At 39.5% G+C, this 26,392-nt stretch overlaps 1 protein-coding gene across 1 annotated transcript in view; it reads left to right on the plus strand.

Annotated features, from left to right (window-relative positions):
- The first annotated feature begins 9,359 nt into the window (after positions 1 to 9,359).
- The window catches only part of VPS41 (VPS41 subunit of HOPS complex), a 104,048-nt gene continuing 87,015 nt past the window's right edge, over positions 9,360 to 26,392 (plus strand). Inside the window, exons 1-2 of the mRNA XM_042888784.1 lie at positions 9,360 to 9,417; positions 13,096 to 13,134. Of these exons, the coding sequence (XP_042744718.1) occupies positions 9,397 to 9,417; positions 13,096 to 13,134 (60 nt within the window). The 5' untranslated portion in view covers positions 9,360 to 9,396. The remainder of the gene's footprint in view (positions 9,418 to 13,095; positions 13,135 to 26,392) is intronic.

A 26,392-nucleotide genomic window follows, 5' to 3' on the forward strand; every position in this document is an offset into this window, starting at 1 on the left:
GGATGGCAACCAGGAGACACAGATTTTCCTTTTGAATTGTTTAAAATGAGTTAGCATTGCTCTTTGGCTCACTTTCCACCCTAACAAATGGGAAGTTATTCCTTGTAGAGGCTGCAGGAAGCAAAGAGATTTTAACGGTTTTCAAGTACTATAGGTATTTGTAGGCCTGGCTGCTAACACTGTGGCAAAAAGTGTTGCTGGTGACTTGTCACTATTCAGCACCGATAAAACAGAGTTTGCTCCTTGGCACTGTCCTAAAAATCTGCTTAAACAAGGTGGGAAGCTGAGGACTGGTGCTCTGCTGCTGTTCTGCCCGCTTAGCATTCAGTGGGCATAGACCCTCGGCATCTGACCCAACAGGTCAGAAAAGCATTATTATCCACAAAATGCCTTCTTGGAGGCTAAGGAATGAAGAGAATGGAAACAATTTATTTCCAATTCAAAAAATTGCTTTTTGGGAGGATATCATCCTATTATTGCAGTGGCAGCTGTATTTATCTACAGCCATCGTGGAGAGGACTCATTAACATTTTTATACCACAGCCACATGCTGCAGGAATGCTGTGCATTCTTCCAAAAGCTGTGTGGCCTTTTCTTCTATGGAGTATTCATATCTTGTAAACCTTTTGGAGGTGAATCACTTCCTTTGTAGGACCACTGACTTCAGCAGGACTGTTAATGTTTCCTTACTTCAGTTTCCATGTCAGAGGTTGGTGTATTGTTGGTGGGTTTTAAAATTCACAGCCTTTGGGTAGCGGATAGCTTACATTTGAATTAGCTTAAACCTGCTGATACATTATCTGAGCTAGCTTCATGAACAGAAAGCTCTCTGACAGTGTATCTAGCTAAACAGTTGTTCCATTACAGAGTGGAAGGAGGTAAGAAGTGGTCCTTAAACAGCCCTTATATTACGTAAGGAACCACTCACAGGTACCACCTGCACCCTAGGGATCTGGATTTTGATTCTGACATTGCTTTATAATCAAGGACTGACCGGGGGTGAACTGTCAGAATTCAGCTCTGGGGTGGGATCACATCCTTAGGGGATGTAAGAAGATTCAAGGGAAATGCTGTGCAAAAGGAGCAGGTTGATACAAGCAGCTGAAAATTGTAATGAAAGAAAAAGCTGTTTTAAAGGGATATATATTTTTTTCAACTAGATTATAATTAGAGCATCAGAAAACAGAATCTATAGTGAGAATTGTATTTACAGTAAATGGAGTTGTTGTCTCAAGGGCATAGGAATGTGTGATTAAAAGGCCCCATGGCAATGAACTGATGGCCTAATCCTCAGTTACGCTGCAGCTTTTTTTTTTTTAATTTAGTTTCCTATCAGTGTAAAAAGGGTCAGAAATGTAAATTATTGTTTGTGTAAATGTCAGTCAGAGGCAGTCAGAGGTGCAGCAGATGCTCCCTGGTGCTCATGGGGGTGTGCAGGCACGGGAGACATTCAGTTTCATATTTTGGACTGCAGGAAAGATAATCAAACCCTCGTGAATGAAACTGCAGAATCGGCCCACAAATTAGCGTCATTTGACTATGAAGTTGTGTTATCATAACTGGGAATGCAGGCAGCCTTATGATTAGAACATGTGAATCAGTCACACGCCTTTGATTTCATATTTTTATACCTATTGAAAGTTTCAATCCTGAGTTTAGTAGGCAATATAGAATATTTGAGTGAAGCCTTAACCCCTTTCTGTCGAACAGAACAACTCTCATTGAATTCAGCGGAACCAGAATTTGATGTCACAGCTGTCAAATGAAAGTTACAGCAGTTATCTGCTTGGCAGGAGTATAATTGTGGCTCAATAAAAGTATTCAGTTGTTCCTTCTCCAATTTCGTGTTCTTAGTTTTTCCTTCCTTCTGCTTTCTCGATCTCGGTTAAGCAGTATTACAAAATACATACACAGAGATGGCAAAGTCAAAAATTCAGTTTGGAATGTGAGTGTCACAGCTATAAGCAGAATATTATGCATGGAAAGCATGCAGTATTCCTGAGGTAGGAACTCTGATAACCTCATCAATCATTTCCCGTACATTATATACACTACTTAAGTAAGTGGAAAGCTAAGTATTTTTCCTTGAGGTTAAGTACATGTCAAGAAGAAGAAGAAGAAAAGTGTTTTTCACTGTAAATACCAGATAGGTTTTCCAGTGATCTATTTAACACTGACTCCATTAAAACCTTCAGTAACAGCGCATATCAGAAGAAGGAAGGGAAAATAATTATCAGAAATAACACTTGTGAAGAAACAGAATAGGAGAGAATTTTGCCAGGCTCAGGTGATTTGACTTCTGAGAGACTAAGTTAAGATACAACACAGCTACGAGGGAAGTGGAATCTTCTGTATCAAAAATAATGATGCCAATATTTAAAGTATTTATTCCTTGCACGTTAATTTTCAGAAGAACACCAGTGAGATTTACAAAAGCAGAAAATGTTGGTCTACATCTTTTCCTATTGAAATCAATTAAAACATTTCTATCAATTTCCCAGGTAATAGAGATAAGGATCTGCTTCTGAAGATATTACTTTATAAGAGCTATAGTGTGTGTGGAGAGGGTTATTTTGAAAGTCCAATACAATAAGTGATTTTTACATATTGAAATCATAAAAACTATGAGAAGTTCAGAAAGGATGCCACTTTTGTTTCAGGTGGAAAAGACTTATAAAAGAACTGAAAAACTTAAAATTGGAACTTAAATAGGTACTTAAAATTCACAAAAGCTCACGAAAAAGCAATGGACTCAAGCTAATCCACGTCACCTTGGGAACCAGGGTTCTCTTGCTAGTGAAACCTGAAACAAGAATATAAACAGAAGTGTCTCATCAATTCAGTAATACTAAGGATTTCCATATGGCCCATAAAATACATGACAAATAGTTGATCATACTAAATGTGATCAATAGCTCAGTTAAAGTCACAAATGCATTGTTAAAATTATTGCAACCTCGATTGAAGTGTTTGGAATTGGGATCCTGGATTTTCAATTTCAAATTCCAGAAGCGTTAACAAAAGTAGAAAATCCTAGGTTCAAGATAAAGGATCCTAACTAATATGTATTTTCTTTTAGGAATTGGTCTTGCTTGTGAAGATGGACAGCAGATCTTGCAAACTGGAAAGAAGTGCAATTTCTTAAAACTAACATAACCCAGATATGAACATTGGGATCAAACTTAAGCTACTTAAGATTCTTGTACCAAATAGTATCTTAAGATTGCTATAGGTGTTACACATTATTTTCAAATTTGACTAGTCTTTTATCTTTGATAAAAATGCTCGTGACTCTTAGTGAATTTATGTTTGGCCCTTGTTGGAAACAAACACAAACACTGCTATAAAAAGATGTAACCAATGAATAAGCAGCTAGGAGGAACATATAAATGAGAAGTGGGAGCTAAAAACGAACACTTAGAGCTCCAAAACAAGACATGAAAAAAATCCCACAAAACATTCTCGAGGAAGAATAAAAACATCCATTATAATTTTATACTATAGTTTCATTTTTATGCTTTGTTTCAAAAAGAAGAAAGTTGCACTAACTGTAAATTAAAAGCTTGGAATCATAACATACATATGGGAAACAGAAAAAAAGAAGTCAGTACTAGAAGGATTAAAGAGAAGTTGTGCTTCAATTCGACTGGGAAGAAGAATCCTAAGAATTGAATGACAGACAGTTATGGTATGATTCTGATGAGAATGAACGGTAGGGTTACTGATAATAATAAAATAAATAAAATGAAATAAATGCAAAAGGGGTGAATATCTTGCATGAGTTTAACATTAATACAATCATATTCCAGTCAGCACAAAGCAAGAAAGATGGTAACAGATTAGAGATAGAGCAGACAACGGTCACCAAAATGACTTGCAGGATGTAAAGTATCTTTAATGAAAGACTGGGTGGCCTTTCCATTCCAATCCAATTTTACAAATAATTAAGAAGTTATTTTGTATTAGGGTTTGAGTACTTAGGTGGGGAATAAAAAGCTGGTAACAGTGAACTTTTGAAAGTTGCAGGTCAATGAAGTTGCAACAGTCATAATGGAGAGGGTCAAAGTTGATGTTAGACAAATTTAAATGTAGATAGGGATAACAGAAAATCATGATGTCCTGCAGTGTTAGAACTAAGGGGCACTGACCAGAATTGGTAGGAGATCTGTAGCAGAGCAATTAAAAAAGGAAAGAAAAAAAAAAAAAACCACCAAAACCCCACCAACTTCTTCAAGCAGAAAGCAGAGAATTTCTGGGCATCTTTGCCTCAGGAGAGGCAAGCAATATCAGCAGGTCCATGAGAGACAAATTAATGAGTGGTGGGTTCATTAGCAGGAGTTTAAGGGATGGACCTTCTAGTATCCCTAGTGGCACACTGGGGAAAAACGTGGGGTGTGGAGCTCAGCAGTTAGGCTTAAGTGTGCTCCCCAAACTGCATCTGAGTGCCACTATAAGAGACTAAGTGCTAGGCTAGGTGGACCACTGCTGTGACCTGGGAAGACATTCTTTTCACATTTCACATTCTTTTATTTTTCTAGCAGTGAGTACAGCTGTCCTTGAAATTACTTATCAGAAGTGCAGTAAGATCTGTATAATTGGAAACATTATGTCAAGGATATGCTTTCTTTTTTAAAAAATGGCACAAAGAGAGGAATTAATTCAGGTAAATTTCATGGCCCGTGTTAGGGAAGAGTTCAGATTAAATCACAGTGCTATTCTTGTCTGGCTTCATAATCTACAGATCTGTGAAATTTTCTTGTAATATAATCATTTTTCAATTTCAGACTTGCTCCTTCTTTACCAGACCCTTGATGTTTTTAACTATATGATTTTTAAGAGGGTCCCTTACTACCCCTCTCTTTACATATACCTCTTGTTTATCTTTAATAAATGGATAATTGTACTGGCTTTTTCTTGTTTACTGTTCTTCACACTTTTCCATCTTCTTTGTGTGCCCTATCCATCACAAGAAGGTATCATTCAATGAACACTGCCTGAGAGTGGAGAGGAGAAAAGGAAGCAGAAGAAACACAGAACAGGGAGAGAGGGTCAGAGGAAGGAAGAAAAGATGAAGTAAGATGCTATTTCTGAAAGATCTGAAAATAATTCACTGTAGTTTTGAAAAGTGCCTAAATGTCTGCGAACAGAGATCAACATTTAAAAGAATTTGTAGTAAAGTTTTTGATATCTTTCTCACTCTTTCTTATACAAATGGAAAACTGTTAATATTTAGTTATTTTTGCCACAGTGGTGGGACACAGCAATACTGTGTATTTCCCTTTCTTTCTTTGCCTTTTTGATGATATGGCAAACCACACAAGGTAATCTTTAGCTTCTATTGAAGAAGACAGTTACTCCGATGTTCGCACTGCGCTTCTGTGTTTAACAAAAAAATACTTATTTATCCTTGTTAATCACTATGCTATGAAGATTTGCATCTGAGCTTAGCCTTATGAGCACGGTTTGCCTACTTTTGAGTCATTAAAATATACTTATATGATTCATTGATTTATAATTAAAAGAGCTTTTATAGCCAACGTCTCACTTTTTTCAGGAGGAATTTTCATAAAATAGTTTTTAGAAGGGGACTGAAAAGAAGAAAGCAATCATTTGAAAAACCTCATAATGCTAGAAGGTGAAACAGGATTTTTTTTTTAAGTACAAGGGGAAGGTATGGTACAAATTGAAAGTAGCTTCAAAGAAATAATTCTTTGATAGCAAGTGAAAAAAAGAAAAGCCTTTGCAATTTTCTGTCTACAAACAAACTGCAAGAGGAAACCCTTTGAACTTCTATTGTTCTGACAACAATATTAACTATGTTTTATCCAGCACAGTGTTTTTAAATGCTGTTAAATTACAGACAACACCACTTTTTTTTTTCTTTTTTCTTTTTTTTTACTGAATAAGAGGTGGTGAGAGTAGAGAGAGATAACCCAGCTGAATATTTTGTTGGATGAATCAGTCCTACTTGAGAGCAACTGAGAGCTCTTGGAGCCTGAAATACAATAATCTCTACCAAATGGCATGGATACTTGTTACTTGCTAGGTTTCACAGCAGTCAGGAAGAAAGCGTGTTAAAAGCAAGAGATAGAAATTCTAGCTAGTATTTGGAATCTGAATGATGGTCAAGGTCCACGTTTCAATGACAATTCCATTTTCTGCCGCAAAAGGTAAATAAAAAAATACTGACTTGAATTTCAGAAAGTTGATGGGAGTTTCAGAACCCTTTTGTAATTGTTCTGTGGTATTCCTGTGCTATTTTGGGTGAATCAAGTTAAAGCTAGCCAATCACTTGGGAAGGATCTGAGCCAAAATGCTCTTCCTAACCTTTAGAGTTAGATAGGTCCTAAGCAGAGAACATCTCTCACTTCACCCAAGTAACTTCACCAAAACTTCAGATCCCCATGCTGGCAGATAACCTTTTATGGTTAGGCTGGAACATTTACTTCTCTTAGGCAGGAAGTGAACTTATGAAGTCCACTCATGCCAAACTACATTTCAATGTTTTCTCTCCAAAGGTTGACTTGGGTGCTCTTAGGACAAAGGATGCTGAGTGCTTCATGTGAGGTGCTGAATATATTTCAGACTCACTGCTGTCTTTGCAATGTGATGGCTGTCAGCACTTTTGGAGGACGGGGTGTGGGAAAGGCGGCAGAATCAAATTACAGCATGGTGAATTTCCCTGATACAATACAACCCTATGATCATGGTGGATTGAATTCATATCTTAAGACGAAAGAAGAAAAAAAACCCACACATTTGCACATTTCTGTCAGAAATAAGTAGTATGCTTAATAAGTCTCATTGTTTATACCACTTCTTCTATGCACAGTGCAAACAGGGACAGCTGTTCTTTGACTGTTCGTAACAAATATGCCTCATTATATGTTATAATAGCCAAGATCTGCCATCCTTTCCCTTACACTCTATTTTTTTTTGGCATTTTTAAAGTCAGTTACTAAAGCTCATTCCAGTTTAAAATGCATCACAAAATGTCTCTGTTTAAGAAAAACAAAAAAACCAACAGAACTGAAGCTCCAAACTCCTAATGATTTCTTTTCCTAAAAGTGGGGGACAAGAAAAACAACCAAACAAGACACCAGACAAACTTTCCTTTCACTAGATATACAGTCTTCAGGTACCAGATAATATACAGGACAAATCCTGAATCCATTGACAGCAATGGCATTGCTTCCTTTGAACAAGACTAAGATTCAAGGAGGTCAGAATGAGATCAGTATGAGTTTTCTGAGTAAGCTACAGAGCTACCAGCAAACATCTCTTGCAGTCTCTTACAGAAGTTTATTATGACTCTTGTAATCAGTTGCATTTCTTGCCAGCGAGATTCATCAGAGGACCTCATTTGTCTGATACACAGGAATCTACTTCTCTTTTCCAGCCTAAATGTACTGAAAACAGCTGATACCTATTTCCTCTCATACCTTTCACTTTAATAGCACTTTTTCCTCTTCAGCTCCTTTTTATTTCTAGAATGAAAAAGCCAGCAGAACAGACCCTGAATTTCTGTGATCCTTTCAGTTGTCTTTTGCTCCCTTTCATAGAATCATTTCATAGAATCACTGAATGGCTTAGATTGGAAGAGACATTCATGATCATCAAGCTCCAAACACCTGCCATGGACAGGGTTGACACCCACTAGATTTGTATTCATCCTTTTTTTTTTTGAGCAAAAGTGGCTTGAAATTTACGTTTTTTCTCAGCTGAGGTCTTAACAATATCTTGCACAATGGTAGCTTAATATCTTACCCTCAGCAAGTTTGCCAATGACACCAAGGCTCGTGGTGAAGCTGACACAACAGAAGGGGTGCCATCCAGAGGGACCCAGACAGGCTCAAAAAGTATGCACCCAAGAGCCTAATAAACTTTAACATGGCAAAGTGCAAGGCCCATGCACTTGAGTCAAAGCAATCCCAGACAGAAGTACAGACCGGGAAAAGATCCCAGTTGAGAGCAGCCATACAGAGGAGTGTGCCTGGGATGGACAAAAAGTTGGACATGAGCAGAAAGCCAACAGTATGCTGGGCTGCATCAGAAGAGGGGTGGTCAGCAGGAGAGGCTGATCCAGCTCTGCCCTTGTGAGGCCCCATCTGCAGTACTGCGTCCAGGCCTGGGGATCCCCAGTACAGGAAAGAAGTGGAACTGCTGGAATGGGCCCAGAGGAGAGCCAGGAAGATTATCAAAATGCTGGAGTACCTCTCCTGTGAGGAAATATTGAGGGAGTTGGGCTTGTTCAGCTTGGAGAAGAGAAGGATTTGGAGAGATCTACTGCAGTCTACGGTACTAAATTTTAGAAATAACTTTTGTATTCAGGGGGTAGTGAGGTACTGGAACAGTTACCCAGAGAAGCTGTGGATGCCCATCTCTAAGAGGAGCTCAAGACTGGGTTGGGTGGGACCCTGGGCAATGTGATTGGGTGAGTGGCAAATCTGCCCAAGGCTGGGGTTTTGAACTAGATGATCTTTAAGGTCCCCTTAAACACAAGCCATTCTATGATTCTATGTGGTGTCCCTACGTGTATATGATCAGGATGGCATTTATGTACGCCTTTGCCACGATGCCTCAAGGTATCTGCTAACTGATTAAAAATTTATGTTTTCTTGTATTATTTCCCTTAGAAATTAAATCTATTCATGACAGTAACATGTTCTTGTACTGGCACAGTTGACTGAAGGTCCTCAACCCAGCATCAGCCTCTCAGTGTGTCTTCAAGCGACAGCTGTATTTTCTCTTGACTGAAGTCTTCCTATGGCATTCTGGCACACCATTTTTGCTGTCATAGGATCATGGAATCATTAAGGCTGGAAAAGACCTCTAAGATCATCTAATTCAACCGTCTACCTACCACCAATATTACACCACCATGTCATGGTAATGCCATCTGCATTTAACTTCCACTCTATGACCTTACAGTCCTGTGTTTTCAGCCCGATGGCCCCGGTTGTTGAACATTATATTCAGTTCTGGGCCTTGATAGCGAGGGTGAGGACTTGGTACATTAACACCCTTATCACCCTCACGTGAATAATGCCTGAAAGTACTGCCTAACTGCTATTTAGCTTTGGTGATATTTTTAACGCAGAAAGAAAGCTCAGATTCATTGCAGGCACTCAGGTCTTCAGTTTTAAAGAGAGAAAACACAGCAGCACTTAGAATTGTATAAAGAAATGCAGGCTTTGTAAGGCCCTCCTGTCACAACAGCCCGAGTGCTGCTCCCGTGAGCGCTCGTCACGGGTCTTATCTTCACAGACAGGCAGACGCGCTCGGGAACGGCGATTAAAACAAGGACAGACAACCCAGCCACCACACAAACTACATTTCCCAGGCGCCTCCGCCCTCCGCCTTCCTGCCCTCACATGACGGCTAGCTGGCCGCGCCATGGCGGAAGCTGCGGAGAAGGTAGAGGCCGTGAGGGGCCGTAGGGCACTGGCCCGCCGGCGGGCGAGGAGCCGGACGGGGAGCGGGAACGGGGAGGCGGAGGGGAAGGGGCAGCCCTGGCGGCGGGGCTGCGCGGGCCGGCGGCGTGGCGGCAGCAGGGGTTGGAGATGGAGGAAACGAGCGAAACTTCCAGTCCTTCCCCTCGTTTGCTGAGTGTCAGGGCTTGTCTGAGCGGACCGCCCGGGCTGGGGGTGCTGGGTTTAGGTGACATCTGATGTAGAATTCTAGCAGCTGGGGCTGGGTGATTGAAATGCAGCTGGCACCGTCGCTGGGGAGAGTAAGGGGCGGAAGGAAGGGCCCCTCTGGAACGGATGAGAAAACAATAAAATTAAAGCTAGAAATGGCTTTCCCTGGCTTTCTGAATACTTTCTCGGTTTGTTTGCTGTGTTAGGGCTCTTACTTCTGATGTGCAGCTGAGCAGCACGGCTCCTGTCCTTCCTGAGAGACCAAATGAAGAAGAGCTCTAAAACTCTCAAGGAAATTGGCCATTTGGTTCCCATCTTTTCTGCTCTCAGAGATTTTGTTGTGAGAGGCTGGATTCTTCTGGGGGGAAGTTGTTGGTTTTTTTTTTTTTTTTTTTTTTTTTTTTTTTTTTTTTAATTTAGTAAGCTTTTAACTAATAACACTTCAGAGAGCCCTTGGGGTAAAACCAATCCTGATAAATTTTCTTACCTGCTTTAGTAAAGTGAGAGATTAACGCAGTTTGTGTTTTTGTAATCCTGATATAGTTAGATACCTTGCTGTCTTCTGTTTATTTTCTATGCAGTGTATGCACAGCATGACTGAAAGGGATGTTATGTTGTGCATGCAGTGGGACGGTTTCTTTGCAATCCAAGTTTCACAGTTTTCCACTCCCAGCAGATTTAAGTAATAGGTCTAAACAGTTGGTAACATCTGGTTTTATAAACCCTATATCCATTGTATTAGGAAGCCAAGTGAAAAAAATCTTTTGAAAATTCATATTGCATCTACAGAATGAGAGATTCTAATGGTTTCTCTATTCTTAGGCTGTCTGAGCAACAGCATTTGCTATCTATCTGAGACATACTTCCGATTTTACCCTAGAGCCTGAGACCTACTAATGGCAGTTATTCCTACATGATTTGAGATTCTGCTCATCTACAATTCCCTGCTGAGGGATTTCCTTTCCACAGTTAGAAGTGGGGTACAGTCCTCTTGTTTTGTGCATTTAGTGAGAGAGGGAAACAACCTGACAAAACCCCAGGATAGTTATAACTACAGTTTGCCTGTGCTGGTAGGAGAGTTCTGGGAAAAAAGCTTCCCTCACTAAGTTGCTAGCAAGTGAGTTAGTTGGTACGAGTTGATTCTGAACACCTTCAGCAAAACTGTTGTCAGGGAGCAAATAGAGTTTCTGCTTTTGTTGCCCAAGCTGAGACTCTTCTTGAATTATTCAGTGATGTTTTCTTTTGTTAATCATAAAGACCGTAGAACACTTACCTGAATTTCTGTTCTGTTTATGAAATTTTGCAGCAGCAATTGCAGTGGCTTGCTAATACAGCAGCGTTAGCAGTGTAGATTGGTATTCTCACGGTTCACATAGATTGTTGATTTGAATCAACTTCTGGTGCACTGTGACTTTGTAGGGCACTATTTTCCAAGGATGGCCTTTCACATAACAGCTTGCAATTTAGTGTAATCTTTGTTGTTTTAAGTGACAAATGGATGTAAGGATGAACAGCAAGTAAGCCGTAACTTTGCTGTGCTCCTGTGTGAGCCTGTCTGTGTGGGGTTTAAACTCAGTGAGCTCCCTCTAAGAATTCTTGTCACTTTTTTTTTCCCTAGCTCTTATTTTTCTGAGTAACCAAAACAATTAAAAAGCATGGGGAAAGATGTAAATGGTGTAACTGCACTAAGAAGTCCATAAAAAAAGTCCAAATGGTGTAGCAGCAAAAACGTCCCTTGTTCTAAATGCTTGTTTAGAGAAAACAGATAATTTTTTTTCCCCAAACACATTGTCCTTCTGACATAAACTACGTGAAATGTATCTAAATATCAGAATGATGTGTTTATCATTTTTTTTGTACAAAGGAGCTGAGTATGCAAATCTTAGTGTTTAGGAAACAGGCAAATGTTATGTTCAGAATTTAGTGATATTTTGCAGGGGACTCTGTGTGTTGTTACAGCTTGTCCGATAGGCTGCCAGTGTTACCACCTGATATTTTAGTTCTCTCATCATTTGTTATTATAGACGTTAAAAGGCACAGAGATTCTACCCATATATAACAAAATTACTGTTTTCTGAGAGAACAGATGGAGAGGCTGATCCACAGTGATAAAAGTTAAGCCTAAGCTTAAAGGATACCTGAGTTTTAATCCCTCTTCACCTTTTCTTGACTACCATACTCCTCCTGCTTGCACTTTCCTCTTTCTACTTGTTAATACAGGCAATGTAGATTACCATTCCCTGGGGTATGTGGTTTAGAGATGGACCTGGCTGTATATGGTAAGATGGCAGCAATCCTGGTTACATCTTGCAGTGAGTTTCAAGTAGCAAAAAGCAGCTTTTCTTCTCTCCCATATCCCATATGTGTAATCAGTTGTGATGGTCACTAAAGGTGAACCTTCAGTAATGCAGATGAGGCTTTTGCAGGCATTTAATTTCTGCTTGGAGGTGACAGTCGGTGCCTTTTATAAATAGGGAAAATAAATAAATGTGGCCAACTAAATATGACACTGGTCATCAGTGCATTTATTTTTACCTTTCTCCTTAAACTGTTGGTAACTCTGTTTTCTTTTTTTTTCTTTTCCTTCTCAGGTGAAATTCCCTACCTATTTATCACAGTATCCAAATATTACTTTATAAGATTTGAAATGCTGCCTTCTAGCTTGCTCATTCTTTGCTTGTATCATATTTTGTTGTTAAAATGCTTACATTCACTGTCAGCGTGTTAGCTGCAACCTTTTATTGCAATTGATAGCAATAAGTACGTTAAGTAAATCTTCATTTTGCTGACTTCTTTGAGGAGGCGTTGCATCAGCAGATTTTACCAGTGGACAGGTGAGAGATTAGCAGGAGGCAACGTAGATTTTTTTGTTGGTAGGACAGTAAGATTCATGGTCTTGCCACACAGAGATGTTTTAAAGGTACAGTTGCTTTAAAGGCAAGAGAAAGCCACTTGGTTTGCGTTGATATATGATAGGAAGGAAAAAATCACTAAATTCTGATGTCTGTGGAAAATGGCTTGAAGTTATTGAGTTTCAAAATAACTGTGCTAATAGTTGAATGCAGAAGCTTGTTGCTGGATAACAAGAAAGTGCCATTCTGCTTCAGGAGTCAAACCACAAGGCATTGCTTTGTAAAACTTAGTGTTTCTTGAGGGAAGGAAGGCTTTCACAGAGGGCATGCTTCACCCTTCCTTGTAGGGCAGGGAGCAGCAGTCTCATGGTCACCTGGTGCCACTGAGTGTCAGTGTGGCACTAGATTAGATGGCCATCATGTAGGTGTGAGTGGGAAGGATAACTTCTGGAATGTTGAGAAACACTGAACTTTGAGTTGCTTTCATTTTTCTCTCTTATTTAAGACTTAAAAAATACTTTAAAAGGGAAATTATCACTCATTCACTTAGGGTTATGTATGTACTTAGCTAACATTCTCTTTTCTCTTTGCACTGTTTTCAGGAAACAAGGTCTAATGAGGAATCAACAGATGAATCTGAGGTAAGCCTGCTAGTCCTCTGTGGGTTTGGGAAAAATACAGCTGTCACTGGTTTGTTTTGGTAGCTGCTTGTTTAGAAGCTCTGCTGATACAGTATAGCGAGGAATGTTAAGCTACACTTCAATTATTGAAAAGGAGCTGTGATTTGCTATTAAAAGCTTTTTTATACTTAAAAATGCAGTCACCAAATTGTAGGAAAGTGAACTAAGAGAAAAATTCAAGTGTATGCACTTCTGTTTCCATATGAAAGAACTGAAAATTTAATTGACAGTATAATTATATATGCACTAATACTACATTAGAGTAAGATATTTTCTTTATCTAGTGCCAAATCTTCACACTTCAAGCATAGGTACTAAGCAGGCACAAATCCTAGTCTGCAGAGTGATGGATTCTGCAGAGGCCATAGTAGTGGTTCTTGAAAGAGTCTTTAGCAAGGGGGTACCTTGTATGACTGTGGAATAACTTTTTCCTCTGCTTTCCATGAGTGGCTGTGACACTGTAGGGTGCTCCTAGGAAGAAGCAGAGATTTCTTTGGCCCCACTGTGGAGCAGCTGCTGAGAACCAACTATTTAGGGGTTGAAGCTAGATGATCACTGTGGTCCTTTTCAACCCAGGCCGTTCTCTGACCTATGACTTTTTGCCTAATGTGAAACATTTTCGTTCTGGAGCCACACTGTGTGTGGAGGGGCCTTAATATGAAGTGCTTGTAAATAGTGACCAGACCAGATGCTCAGCCTTATGTAGAAGAACAATCTCCTCTGCAGGGCTGATATTCACAGAATAATGTGTATGACTCCCTGCCAGTTTTTGCAGCTTTAAAGCCTATTGCATATGAAGGCCTGTGTTTCTAGTGTTTCAGTAACCTCTTAACACTTTAGTCTATTTCAAATGAATAATTTACAGTGGAATTAATATAAATGTGTTAACAGGTTATTGGACTTTTGTTTATTTTTACTTCAAGGAAGGATGAGTATGATGCAGTTTCTGTCTAATCAAAAGTGGAATAAAAAATAGTGGTAGGAGCAGCACGTCTAAACGTTGTTAATGTTCGTTAGTACTATTTGAAGGGCAAGCTGATAGCTTCACTCTTACTTCTTGTGACTGTAAAACTATGTGATTTCTTTTGGGTGGCACATGGTTTGGGATGGATCTTATAGGAACAGTTCTAGGAGCTGGGTCTCTAATCCTTGCAGCCAGTGTCCTTTTTGAACCGTTACAAATAGTATTTAAGGCATGGATTTTGTAGAGGCCTTGCCACCACATTAATAAAGGCTTTTACATATACAACTGGTTGCACTTAATTTCATTTAAATTGTTTCCATAAAATTGAAAGTTATTACTGTTGGTTTCAGAGAACGTATGATGTATACAGGTTATATTACAGAAATCTATTTTATTATGGAGGAAGATAACTTTAAATAACTGTTTTTGAGTAAATGATGTCCCTGTCTGGACTGGATGTATAAACAAAATACAGAATGTGGGGTTTTCTTTGTACTTCTTGCATTGCTGTGCCGTCGCGTTATTAAAGAATCAAATGCGCAGTGATTCTCTTTTATGCAGCAACTCCTTTGATGTCATTCCTTTATTAGCAGTTAATAAATAACGTGCTAATCCTATTTGTTACCTGTTTGATTTGTTTCGAATGGCCTGTTCTTTACCAAACACCAGGCTGTTTGTTTGCATGGGCTTGGAGGTAAAGCTTATGAATAAACCTCAAATGTGTGAGTCCACAAACATGACCATTTCAAATATGTGTCAGCTAAGAGCCTCTCGCTGTAAGTTTGGTTACAACTCTCTCTTCTAGTAAATTCAGTTCTTAAAGCTGCTTAAATGTGTTTAATACTTCCCTTCTGCTTAAGTCAGAATGTGTAAAATCAAGAGCTATTCATTAGCAGAGGTGATGCATCTGTTCAGATGTTAAACAGGCATCTCTGTGTGTGTCAGTACATCTTTCCTGATAACCACAGTACAACTTAGACTTTTATTTCGTATCCTTACATATCTTATGGTGTTTTGTAAATGTAATTTTCATTTAGACAGGCTGATACAATGAGGAAGCTGTGTATCTAATACTATATTGTAGCTTTCAAAAGAAAAACCTACTTTGCTTGCTATGTATTTCTGCTCAATCATTTTCTTTGTTGTGTGTTTCATTTTGTTCATTTGTTGTTTTGGTTTGGTTTTCTTCTGTGTATTTTGTTGCACATTGTGCTTATGAAATATGCTTGCTTTACTTCTCACAACTTCATTATCAAGCGGGTTGCATTTGAGGTTGAGCCTTGCTCAGGTTTGTTTGTCAGAAAAGTCCTACTACAATGTGCTTTCAACAGCTTGATTGATTTTATTTTGCAGCACCTAGGGCCGCATGTTGGGTCCTCCACATATGATGAGACCTTAAAAATAGACAAGAAAGTGATCTAACTTTGGGCTACTCATAAACTGTGGAGGGGAAAAAAAGTCTTAATTATGTATAGCCTAAGTCTGACCTCCTGATTTCAAATTATTCATCTGTTTTTGCAGTGTCTGTTTCAGTAAAATCCTTTTCTTCTTAACTGAGTTGTTTTCTTTCTGGCAGACCCATCTTAGATTTTGCTAATGAATGAAATGATGATGCTAATAAATCTGTAAGAAAGTACTCGGGCTTTCTTCTGCAGGAGTGCAACATGGTAGGAAAGTGAGATGCAAAAGAGCGTTTTTCTGGCATTAAGGTTGTTGCTGCTTTGAAAGTTGCTTTTAATGAGATAATCCTGTTATATTACATCATGGACCATTGTGAGGCGTCCTGAGGAAAATGTTATTTTACTTTCAACTAATTAGATGAAATTCATGAAGTGGAAATGGAGCTTTCCTCCTTGATGAGAGAATCAGAGCTAAGTTATCATCCTGCAATTTGGCTAGTTATTTATTAATGTTGTTCTTTCCTTTCTAATTTACTACTTGGCATATGAGCAGATGGTCGTGTTCCAGTTCTTATTTCCATTACAAGGACTTTTTTCAAAAGAAGTGTCAGTGGAATCATAAGACCAGTGCATTGTCCCATAGAAAACTCTGTGATTATGTGAGGAATTTTACTGATTTTTGTGTGCCTTGCACTGCAGACTTAAGTTTTTGTTCTGTATTTTCGACCTGCTGAAGAAAACAACAAGGAAGGCAGATGCTTCTTTCATGCAAAAAGTTTTGAAGGATAATAACTTGTATTCTTAGAGTTAAAATGCTGCACTGATATGTGCCTTGCTCTTTTCTATTAGGTATTTGTGTTTGTTAGTGATCATATCTCTGTGCTGTACAGCATGGTGTGTTTCCATTTGAACACTTCCACCACTTCCATTTTTATGTCTCCCACTCTTGATTTTTTTGCCTGTTCCCTGATCTTTGAGCGCTCCTCCCTTGTGAAAAGGAAATCTTCATTTAATTCTCTCGTTTAGCTATTTAAACACCATACTGCTAAATCGTACGAGAATTTACAAAAGGGAAGTTATTGTAGAAATCCTTTGTTAACCCAGTGTTCAGACAGCTTATGTGGGCTTAAAGATATCTCACAGCCCTACACTTCTTCCAGTGAAACTGATAGTGTTTTTGTTCTTCAAGGTTTTGAAAACAGATCTGAACTCGAACACAGTTATGAAATGTGTAAGCATTAAAAGGAGGACAACAAAAAAAAAGCCTTGATGTTTTCTTTTCCTTTTCAGTGCTCTCCAGATCTTTGTCTTGTATGCTAGGTCTGGATTAGGTCAAAGCAATTAAATCGTTTCAAGTAAATAAAGCATCTGGTAAAAAAAGCTCCTTGTCATACTCAGTTTCCATCAAAATGTCCTCTTAACATGGAGTGCTGGGCACTGGGCTGGAAGAGGTGAGCTCTTCTGTGGCTACTAAGCTTTTGAAGGAGCATCACCATTGCAACAAAAAATTAATGAGAAGTAGACTTGGCTACCGTAATTCAGTCCAACTTGCAGTTTTTTGTTTTCTGCCTGACCTTTTGTAAATCATTTCATGTCATCATGCCTTCTGTCTTTAGTATTGAATAACTCTATACTAGGTTGCCTTTTTTTTTTTTTTAATTTCCAGTTTTAAAAACATAAGCCAGGAGAAAAATACTTAGGAAACATATTCTGTTTCACGTACTCGAGCACTCTGGAGAGATGTTGCTTGTCCTTGCATGGCTTTAAGTGATGTTGGCCTTTTAAATAGGGAGAAGGGAAGGAAAACACATATAAATTCCAAATAGAAAGTTATCCTCCTTATTAATGAGGAAAATGTATCATGGAAATTATTTATCAATTTGAGTCAGTAGGATGAGCATGGTAAATTATTTATTGCAGTTTAAATGGAATTTTTTCATATATTAATTAGAAAAACAAGTTTACAGTGAGTAGTAACTAACATAATATACATCGTTAGAGGATTGACTTGCAGGAAAAATGGATTATTGCTAAATTCTTTTAATACCTGCTGGTTTGGGGTGAAAATTACATACTTCATTTAATGAGCTATTAATATTAACCAAAGTGCCTGTTCTGCCTGCGTGTTGTGGAATACGTAAAAAGTAAAAATACTGCTCAGCTTATAGAAATGAAATGCAATTGCAAAGCCGGTGTGTTAACAGTATGCAGATGTGGCCTTTCCAAGAGACTAAATGCATCCATCTGGGTGGAATAACAGTGAGGGGTAGAAAATGGAAAGCAGTGGGGAAATTCAGCTGTGAGCCTTCTAGCTCTTTCGCTGTGGTAAGTGGGTGAAAGTAACTGTTAAAAATTACTGTTCCCAAATCCGCACTGTAGGGCTTTCATATGCAGTACATCACAAGGTGGCAACTGCTCAAGTAGGGTTTGTGAAGGAAACAAATGCTTGCCCAAGTTCCTTACTCAGCAAAGGGAAAATACAAGTAGAAATGTGTAGTTTTGTTGAGAGTTGTAACTGTTGGGATTTTTCACTCCTGGATGGGCATGGAAGATAAAACAGCCTGTCCTGTGCTGCCTGTGAGTATGGTACAGCTGAAGTGGATGGACTGATCCTGTGGTGCTGCTTGTTTTATTTTTTTAATTCCTGAAGTGGAGTAGTGAAAAAAATTTCGGATGTTTTTTGCCCTGCACAGAACTATCAGTAAAAGAAAAGAAATTGGTGGGAGTTGAATTGGAACCAAGACTTACTTTATGGACTTTACTTCTTTTTCTATTACATGCCATTTATAATGATTGCTCGTGTGCAGTATGTTGTCTGTGTTATTTCTGCTTCATAACTTGGCTGATGACCAGCTTCTTCAAACCTGTGCGAGTGAATCTTCAATTGGTGTTCTGGAAATTTAGTGTGACATTCTGCATACCACAACAGTTTTGAGAAGAAATAAAATGCTCAGTGCTTTGCTTTTCTTCCGCCTGTTATTTCATACTCTGAATGCAGCCCTTTTTGATACATATTCACAGGCAGCCATATCATCATAATTCCTTGCTCCTGGTGTATATCTGCATTTTCCCAAAGAGGCTGAGGGATTAAATAAATCCCTGAAGAAAATGCATGGGAGAACAGAAAAAGTGCTGTGTGAAATTTAACATTGTAATCCAGATTTGCCAATTTTACAACCAGGGGCTGGGAAGGTATTGGTGATTTGCCTTAGAGGAATCATAAAGAAGCTGGATGGCAGGTTATGCACTTCACTTCCTTCACTGAGCTAACATCACTGAATTTTCACTATAGAACTAGAGGAAAATGGTTTTTAGCTGCAAAAGTACCGAATGTGACTTCATGGTTTGGAATTTTCAGTCTTTTGTCTTACTGTTGTTTTGTACAGCAGTAGTTATGGAATTCCTATTCCAACCAATTGTACAGATAGGTAGCTCAGTCTTTTTTGGTATTTATTCTGAATGATTGTGACTTTTATTCCACGCTACTTTAATTCTTGCAGAGCCCGTGTTTAGGCAGCATTAAAATGCAGCAGTCTGTGTAACCAGATAACTGTCTCCACTGCCCACCTCAATAATTTGCATCTTTGTTGATATTGTTACCAAGGTTGTCACTTGAAATCAGTAATTTCGAAATATGGCTTTGTTTTGAAGGAGACTGTCTTTTCAGTTTTTGGCTAGGCAGGCTAATGAATTAGACCTTGAATGTTTATAGCTTTCATTTGCTGCTGCTTTATCGGCATCTGAATGGGTGACTTGAATCACAGAATCATAGAGTTGCTCAGATTGAAAAAGGCCTTAAAGATCATCAAGTTCAACCACGATCAGTCCAACATACTGCCCTAACTCCAACAACCCTCTGCTAAATCACGCCCCTGAGCACCACATCCAAATGGTTTTTAAACACATCCAGGGATGGTGACTCAAACACCTCCCTGGGGAGCCTATTCCAGTGCTTAACAACGCTTTCTCTAAAGAAGTTCTTTCTGATACCAACCTAAACCTCTCCTGGCACAACTTGAGGCCATTTCCCCTCATCCTGTCACCAGTGAGAAGAGACCAACCCTGCTCTCACTGTGAGCACCTTTCAGGTATTTGAAGAGAGCAATAAGGTCTCCCCTCAGCCTCCTCTTCTCAAATGACTTCTGTTGTCCTGCTCACCCCACCATTCCTGATCCAAGCCAGGATGCCATTGGCCTTCTTGGCCACCTGGGCACACTGCTGGCTCATGTTCAGCCCACTGTCCATCACTACACCACGGTCCCTTTCCATCAGGCAGCTTTCCAGCCACTCCTCCCCAAGCCTGCAGGGTTGCCTGGGGTTGTTGTGACCAAAATGCAGGACCCGACACTTGGCCCTATTGAAACCCATACAGTAACCTCGGCCCATTGATGCAGTCTGTCCAGGTCCCTTTGCAGTGCCTTTCTTCCCTCTGACAGATCAGCTCTTCCTCCCAGCTTGGTGTTGGCTGCAAACTTACTGAGGGTGCACTCAATCCCTCATCAAGATGGTTAATAAAGATGTTAAATAGAAACGGCCCCAGTACCGAGCCCTGGGGGGCACTGCTTGTGACTGATTGCCAACTGGATTTGACTCCACTGATCACAACTCTTTGGGTCCGGCCATCCAGCCAGTGTTTCACCCAGCAGACATGTACCTAGGGAGTAACAAGTCTTACCATTAAAGACTGAGGCAAAGAAGACAAAGAATATTAAGAACTTGTGCACTTCACCTTGGTCTTTGTCTTCTCTAAGCATGCAGGTGGAATTTCTGGGGACAGAAGGGCTTAGCTTTAACTTTCTTTATAAAACAGTACCTCAGCCTTGTCCTGATCCTTGGTTATCATGTTGCCCTCAGCAACAGTTCCAGCTGGGCTTTAGCTTTTCTAATTTTCTCCCTGCACAGCTGCACTACGTACTTGTAATTGTCATAAGTTGCTTGCCTGCTTTCCCAAAGACCATAAACTTGAGTTCCAGCCAAAGTCATCCTCCTTCACCAAGACACGAGACTGTGGAATCATACTGGCACATCCCCCTCCTGCAAGCACTGGCACGTTACATACAGGCTCCATACTACTGAGTTACACCCTCACCCTATTTGTTCCTACTTTAAAGCTCTATCAGTTAACCTTCCCAACTCCCATTGTCAGACCCCCTTCTGTTGGTGGGGTAAGTTACTTCTATTGGTGGCCAGCAGGCCTGGTCTCATGTAAATCAAGCAGAGGTCGAAAACCCAACCCGTGTTGGGTACACCAGACTCAGAGCCATCATCTATTGGCCCGTCACATTTAGTCCCTCATAATTCCCTGTAACTGGAGGGATAGAGGAGAACACAACTTGAAGGCTCTGAAGTTGTTCTTCACAGTCCTTAGGGGAGCTCTTCCTAAATCATTGCTGCTTACCTGAAACAACAGTAGGGGATAATAATCTGAGGGTCAAACTAGGGAAGGAAGTTTCTTCCTTACGTCTTTAATCTGAGCCCTTGGTAGGCATTAATGTATTTTTATATTTTGTTAAGATTTCCGTGTGGGACCAAACTTCAGTATGGGAGTTCTAGAGGGAAAGAGATTTGTGTTCTCTCAGTCACTTCTAGCCTCAAGGGAGTCCAGTAAAGCATATAATATTTAAATTCAGCACAGTAAATAAGACAACTTGCTATAACACTTTGTTTTAGATCCTTTACTATCTAGCAAACCCGGCTTTTGAAGGTTAAAGGCCTTTGAGGCATAGATTATTTATTTTTTTTTTATTTTTTTTTTAATTATTATTTAAGCATTTTTGTAGTGTTAAGAGATTGCACTGAGAAAAACTGAGTCATGATCCTAATCCTGAAAATGACGCAGGTAGTCTCTTTACCATGGAGACAGGAACAGAAATCTGGAAATTGTATTATAGGGTAGAGAAGCAGTAACGATGAAGTTGCACTTTGCCATATTTAGATATTCTATTGTGATTCTCCCTGTTGGAGTCCTGTGTCACTTGTCTCTTCAGCAAAGTGGGTGTCTGTCCCTAAACAGTGGATAGCAGCACGTTTTTTTCTGGTTTTGCTTTGGGATTTGTTTTTCTTTTCTTTTAAAAGAAGGTAAAATGAAGAAATGGGCAACCAGGAAGAGCGGGAAGACTGGGATTCTGAATGGCAATCTGTGTTTCTTGATTATACAAAATAGTGACCCAATACTATTTTTACAGTAATGGAACATAGATGTTAGCTGGAAAAGCACAACACAAATAATTGCTGTTTTCATCAGAAATAATGATTGTCCTTAAATAATTTTAAACAATATTTGGAGCCTAACCACTCAGTATTATTACTGAACTGGGGACTTGGAGACTTGGTCTGAAGCGGAGATTGAAGGGATCTCCAAACTCTGTTATCACATTATAATGTTACTTAAATCATCAACAGACATTAGCAATTTGTTAAAAGCTTCCTTTTTGTAATTTTTAAAACTGCTTTAAGAATATTAGTTCCCCTTCTTATTATGTCCCATACTGTTCCTTGGTTAAGTTTGTAATTCACTAGTTGTATTCCCGTGTCTTAGAAATGGGCAATCTTGTTCTCTAGCGTATGTTATATTTTTGTAACTCTGTGAAATACAGTAAAGCAGGCATTAAGAAATGATGCATACAGACATTCCTGGCATGCTACTGAGAGAAGTTTGTGTCTGGTAATCTGGATTACCAGTTTGTCTAGGCTGAGCTCAGGCTAAATCTGATCTGGGGGCTGAGCTCAGGCTAAATACATTCTGGGTAATGAGGGCGAGAGATGACTGAGTGATGGAGCAGTGAATCTCCTTTCCTGAGCCACTCACTACAAGGAGACTGTTTTCTCTAAAAATTTGTAGGAATGGGGCTTAGCAAACCTGAAATCAGATTTGTTTATGAGTCAGTGCTTTGATATCTCTTGAATGCGAATGGAGATAAGGCCAAAAGAAGGCTTTGGGATCTGAGCTGCAGAAGATAAAAGATTGAAAGTAATCATAACATTTTGTTACTGGACCAAAGGAGATATTATGGCCAATGTAAGAAATCTCTAGGTGTAGTAATGAGGTGAAATCAATAGTTTTGTTTTATCTGTTGTGTTGTCGGGCATAGTGAGCATCCTCATACGTCTTATAATAGCCTTGCTTCTCAGACCCACTGAGTCCAAGCTGAGCATTGTGCAGCCTTCCCAGTACATTCCTGCCCTATTCAGCGCAGGTGCAGTTAAAGGAAGGGCTTGCCCATGGCTCAGGCACATTGTGCAAATGCCTGCTGATAGCGCAGCTCTCAGAGGTGCTGGAAGGTGTTAGAAGTTCCTCCCTTCCCTCTTCTCAACAGGGTACCACCCATTCCAAAGAGTACTCATTAGTCCCACATGAGTTATGGGATTTGTAGAGAAAAGGCCCTCAAAAATAAAATGTATAAAACTATTGCAGCCCTCCGATTAAAACACGACCTCTATAAGAAGCTGACGCTTGGAGATTTTTATCCTGTTGGTCAAGAAGCTGCTGAGAGAGCCTAGATTTGATCAGAAAAGGAGTTGGTGATCTTACTGAGTTCTACTAGATATTTTTCTGGACGTTGTGCTTCTGTATGTATAGGAGAGAATTAAGTAGTTTTCCATGAAGACTGCATTCTGGGACTAGAAGCCTTTTTATATATTTTATTTTATATTTTATTTTATATATGTTATTTGTTGTCAGATAAGGGGTTGGAGATTCATGATCCTTGAGGTCCCTTCCAACCCTGGCCGTTCTGTGATTCTGTGATTTCTGTAGTAAGTGAACCTACCCTCAGCAAACCACAAAGGATGTGACTGTTTAATTTTTGTGTAATGGAAGATGCTCTTTGAACCTTTACATCAACCCCCAAATAAATGGAATTTATTTCTTTGATTTGACTCAGGATTTTCACAAGTTTGTGGACAAACAGTTCTGGAACTGTAACTAGTTAGTTTAATTTCTTGTTAACTGAGGTGCTTTTCTCTTTGGATTTGAATGATTTGCAGGGTCAAAACATGAAGGTGTAAACAGTGCTGGAGTGACCACCTCCAGTAATTGGAGTTCTGGCTGGAACTGGATGGGCGATGCGCAAGCAAAGATGAAGGGCATTTGCCTTATAACGTATGCACCGTTTATTTCCATAAAGGCTTTGGAAAACTTAGAGGACAAATGGTGCAGGAAGGATGACACTTTGCTGTCAATGCCCGTAACATAATTAGAGTATCCACAATCAGCAGAGCATGCAGTTCATGTGACAGACTGACCTGTGGGCAGATCCGCCGCTGCAGGAGCAAATATGGGCTAATGGAATAACTCCAGGAGCTGCCCACAGTTTCCTTCTGGATGTGTTCTTTGCCAGGACGAATTCTTGGATTATTTTCTCTATTCAGTGTTTTACTGCAGTTGTTCCTGTAGGCAGAGCTGGGGAGGGTAGAGTCGGAATATTTGAAGAAGGCTGTAAACTTGCATGTCAAAAGGCAGGTTGCTTCCCTCACGGTGATACTGGCCCTTGGAGGACTTAGTGCACGCTTGCAGCACCATTCAGTTGTGTGAATCTGCTCCAGAAGTGTTTGGAGGAAGCTCCCTGCCTACTGGACGGTGGGCATGGGAAGAGCAATTTCTTTAATTGCAGGAATTCAGAAGCAAGAAGGGCCCTTAAGAGGATTTAGATTGGACTGACCAGCTAATTGGGATATTTCTTTCAACTGGAACCAAGCTTCCACAGGAAATAGGTGTGGATACCTGGAGCAAGTTCTTCCTAGCAATTTTGCTCTTAGCTTAGCAGCAACAGACAAAGAGAAAAATGAAAGGAAAATGAGTTTCGAATTAGCGTTCCTGTGGTTGAAAAATGGTTATTATTTACTTTAAAGCAACCCAAAGGTAGTTGCCTCTTGTCAGCTCCGTGGGACTCGTGCACTTTGTGAATTTAAGTCTGCCATGTGTGGAGCACTTTCAACATCTTGTGTAGTATGTATTTCTTTTCCTCTCAATATCTGACAAGAATTTCAAGATGCTGGGCTGTTGTGTTTTCTTAGGCAGCCTGTGTGGCAGGATGCGTTTGGCGGCAGTACAAGAGGCAGTGCTATAAAATTTACTTTGGAACGCTCAGATTCCTCTAGGATGGTTTAAAGGACTTCTCTTTAATTAAAAGCGCCGTACACTTAGTAAAAATCCATGTTAGTTGAGAAATTGATTTTTGTTTTTTTTCGGGTTGTTTTTCCGCTTTTTAAAGGGAGGCTTGAGTTTCCTTGTCTGGGGTAAATGTCACTGTGCTTCTATGGCGGCTTTGCTGCGAGTCAGGACTTGCGCCGTTCCTCCGGGTTGTCATAGAAACGCAGCTAACTGTCAGCTCAGCTCAGGCTGCTGATGGTTTTATTTGTTGGTTTTCAGGATTATTAAAATTTAACAAAAATTATTGATTTGCTTTTTATTAACAACGGCTCGTGTTTACTTTAGAAGTTCAGGCTGCATGGAAGCTTTCCCTGAAAGAAAAAAATGCCATAAAAATGATTAAACTCTGATACTCTCAAGAAGGGATCATCAAATGCGTTTAATATATGGGCTGGGGTCTGCAGCAACAGAGAGATCTCGCATTTTTTGCAAATCACCTTTTCATATCACTTTGTTTACAGCCAAGTCATTGCCTTACCCTCCCCCTCCCCCCAGTGTTTCAATTCATCTTTTAGCTCGACTTTTACTTAACATAAAAGATACCTGTCAAGAAAGCGTGAAATGGGTGCATCATTGTGCCTTCTATTTGAGGTTTCATTTTATTTACTTCTTCTTGAAGCTTGGCAGAATGCTTCAGTGCACTGACTTCTGAAAGTATATATATTTTTTTTGTGTATGCATGTGCATATGGGAAAAATTACTTAGTTTTCACTCATAAATAAGACAGGCAAAACTTATTTACAGTGACTTTATCTAATGGTCCATGGATGAATGCTTTTATGCAAACTACTGAAGAGGCTAGAATTAACTTTTCACATTGGTTGCACATTTGATGTCCAGACTTCAGCAACATGTGGGATCTCAGAAAAACTAGATGGCTGGAGTTCAATTTTGACTTTTACAAATTTATTCAGAGATTACCCACACATTTCAAGTGTAATCCTTATGAGCAGTGTATAAAATGCAGTAATGTATTAATTGCTGTAGAATGGATGCACGCTTCCTTCTTCCTTCCACCACTTCCAGCCTTTTTGCTTTGACTCTACCTCCTCCCGCACCACTGTAGTCATTTATTAAGGATCTGTGGGCACAAGTAATTTGGCTGATTTATATACAGCCCTGTAATTTAACGTTGTCATTCTGTCTGGTAACAACTTTGTTCATTGTTGGGCTTACTGAATAAAATTGTTTCTTGGTGGACATTTTGACACTTCACTTCAGACTGCTACGTCATGGGCTGCTGACATCCCTATATTAATCTCATTTGTATTCTGTCACAAAACTCTGAAATAACATTTCAAAAGATCCTTTCTTTGCAGTGTATTTCTATAAGCCTGGTGCTAAATACTGAATGTGTCCATAGGACCACATGGCTTTTTTTATGTTTTATATGAGAGTTTGTGGCGATAGCAAATGTGGCAAAGGTAACTTAAACAAAACATTGATGTCTCTTTTCCCACATTCATTTTTCAGATCATTAGCTACAAAAAGACACTGCACAGAGAGAGTTTTTCTGCCATTGACTGGCACTGTTCATTTTTATCTTTAGTCATAGGAATTGGAAACCAATGGTTTGTGGGAAGTAAAAGATTTGCATTACTGGGGCTCTCACTAGTGTGCTTTGGAAAGTGTTTTGTGTGGGAAATACATTCAGTGTTGGTGCATTAATTAGAACTAATAGCGTATGTAGGAGATTATTATGAA

Source organism: Lagopus leucura, unplaced genomic scaffold (assembly GCF_019238085.1).
Source record: "Lagopus leucura isolate 7727_CA_CO unplaced genomic scaffold, USGS_WTPT01 Super-Scaffold_100157, whole genome shotgun sequence".
In the NCBI taxonomy this organism is placed as follows: domain Eukaryota; kingdom Metazoa; phylum Chordata; class Aves; order Galliformes; family Phasianidae; genus Lagopus; species Lagopus leucura.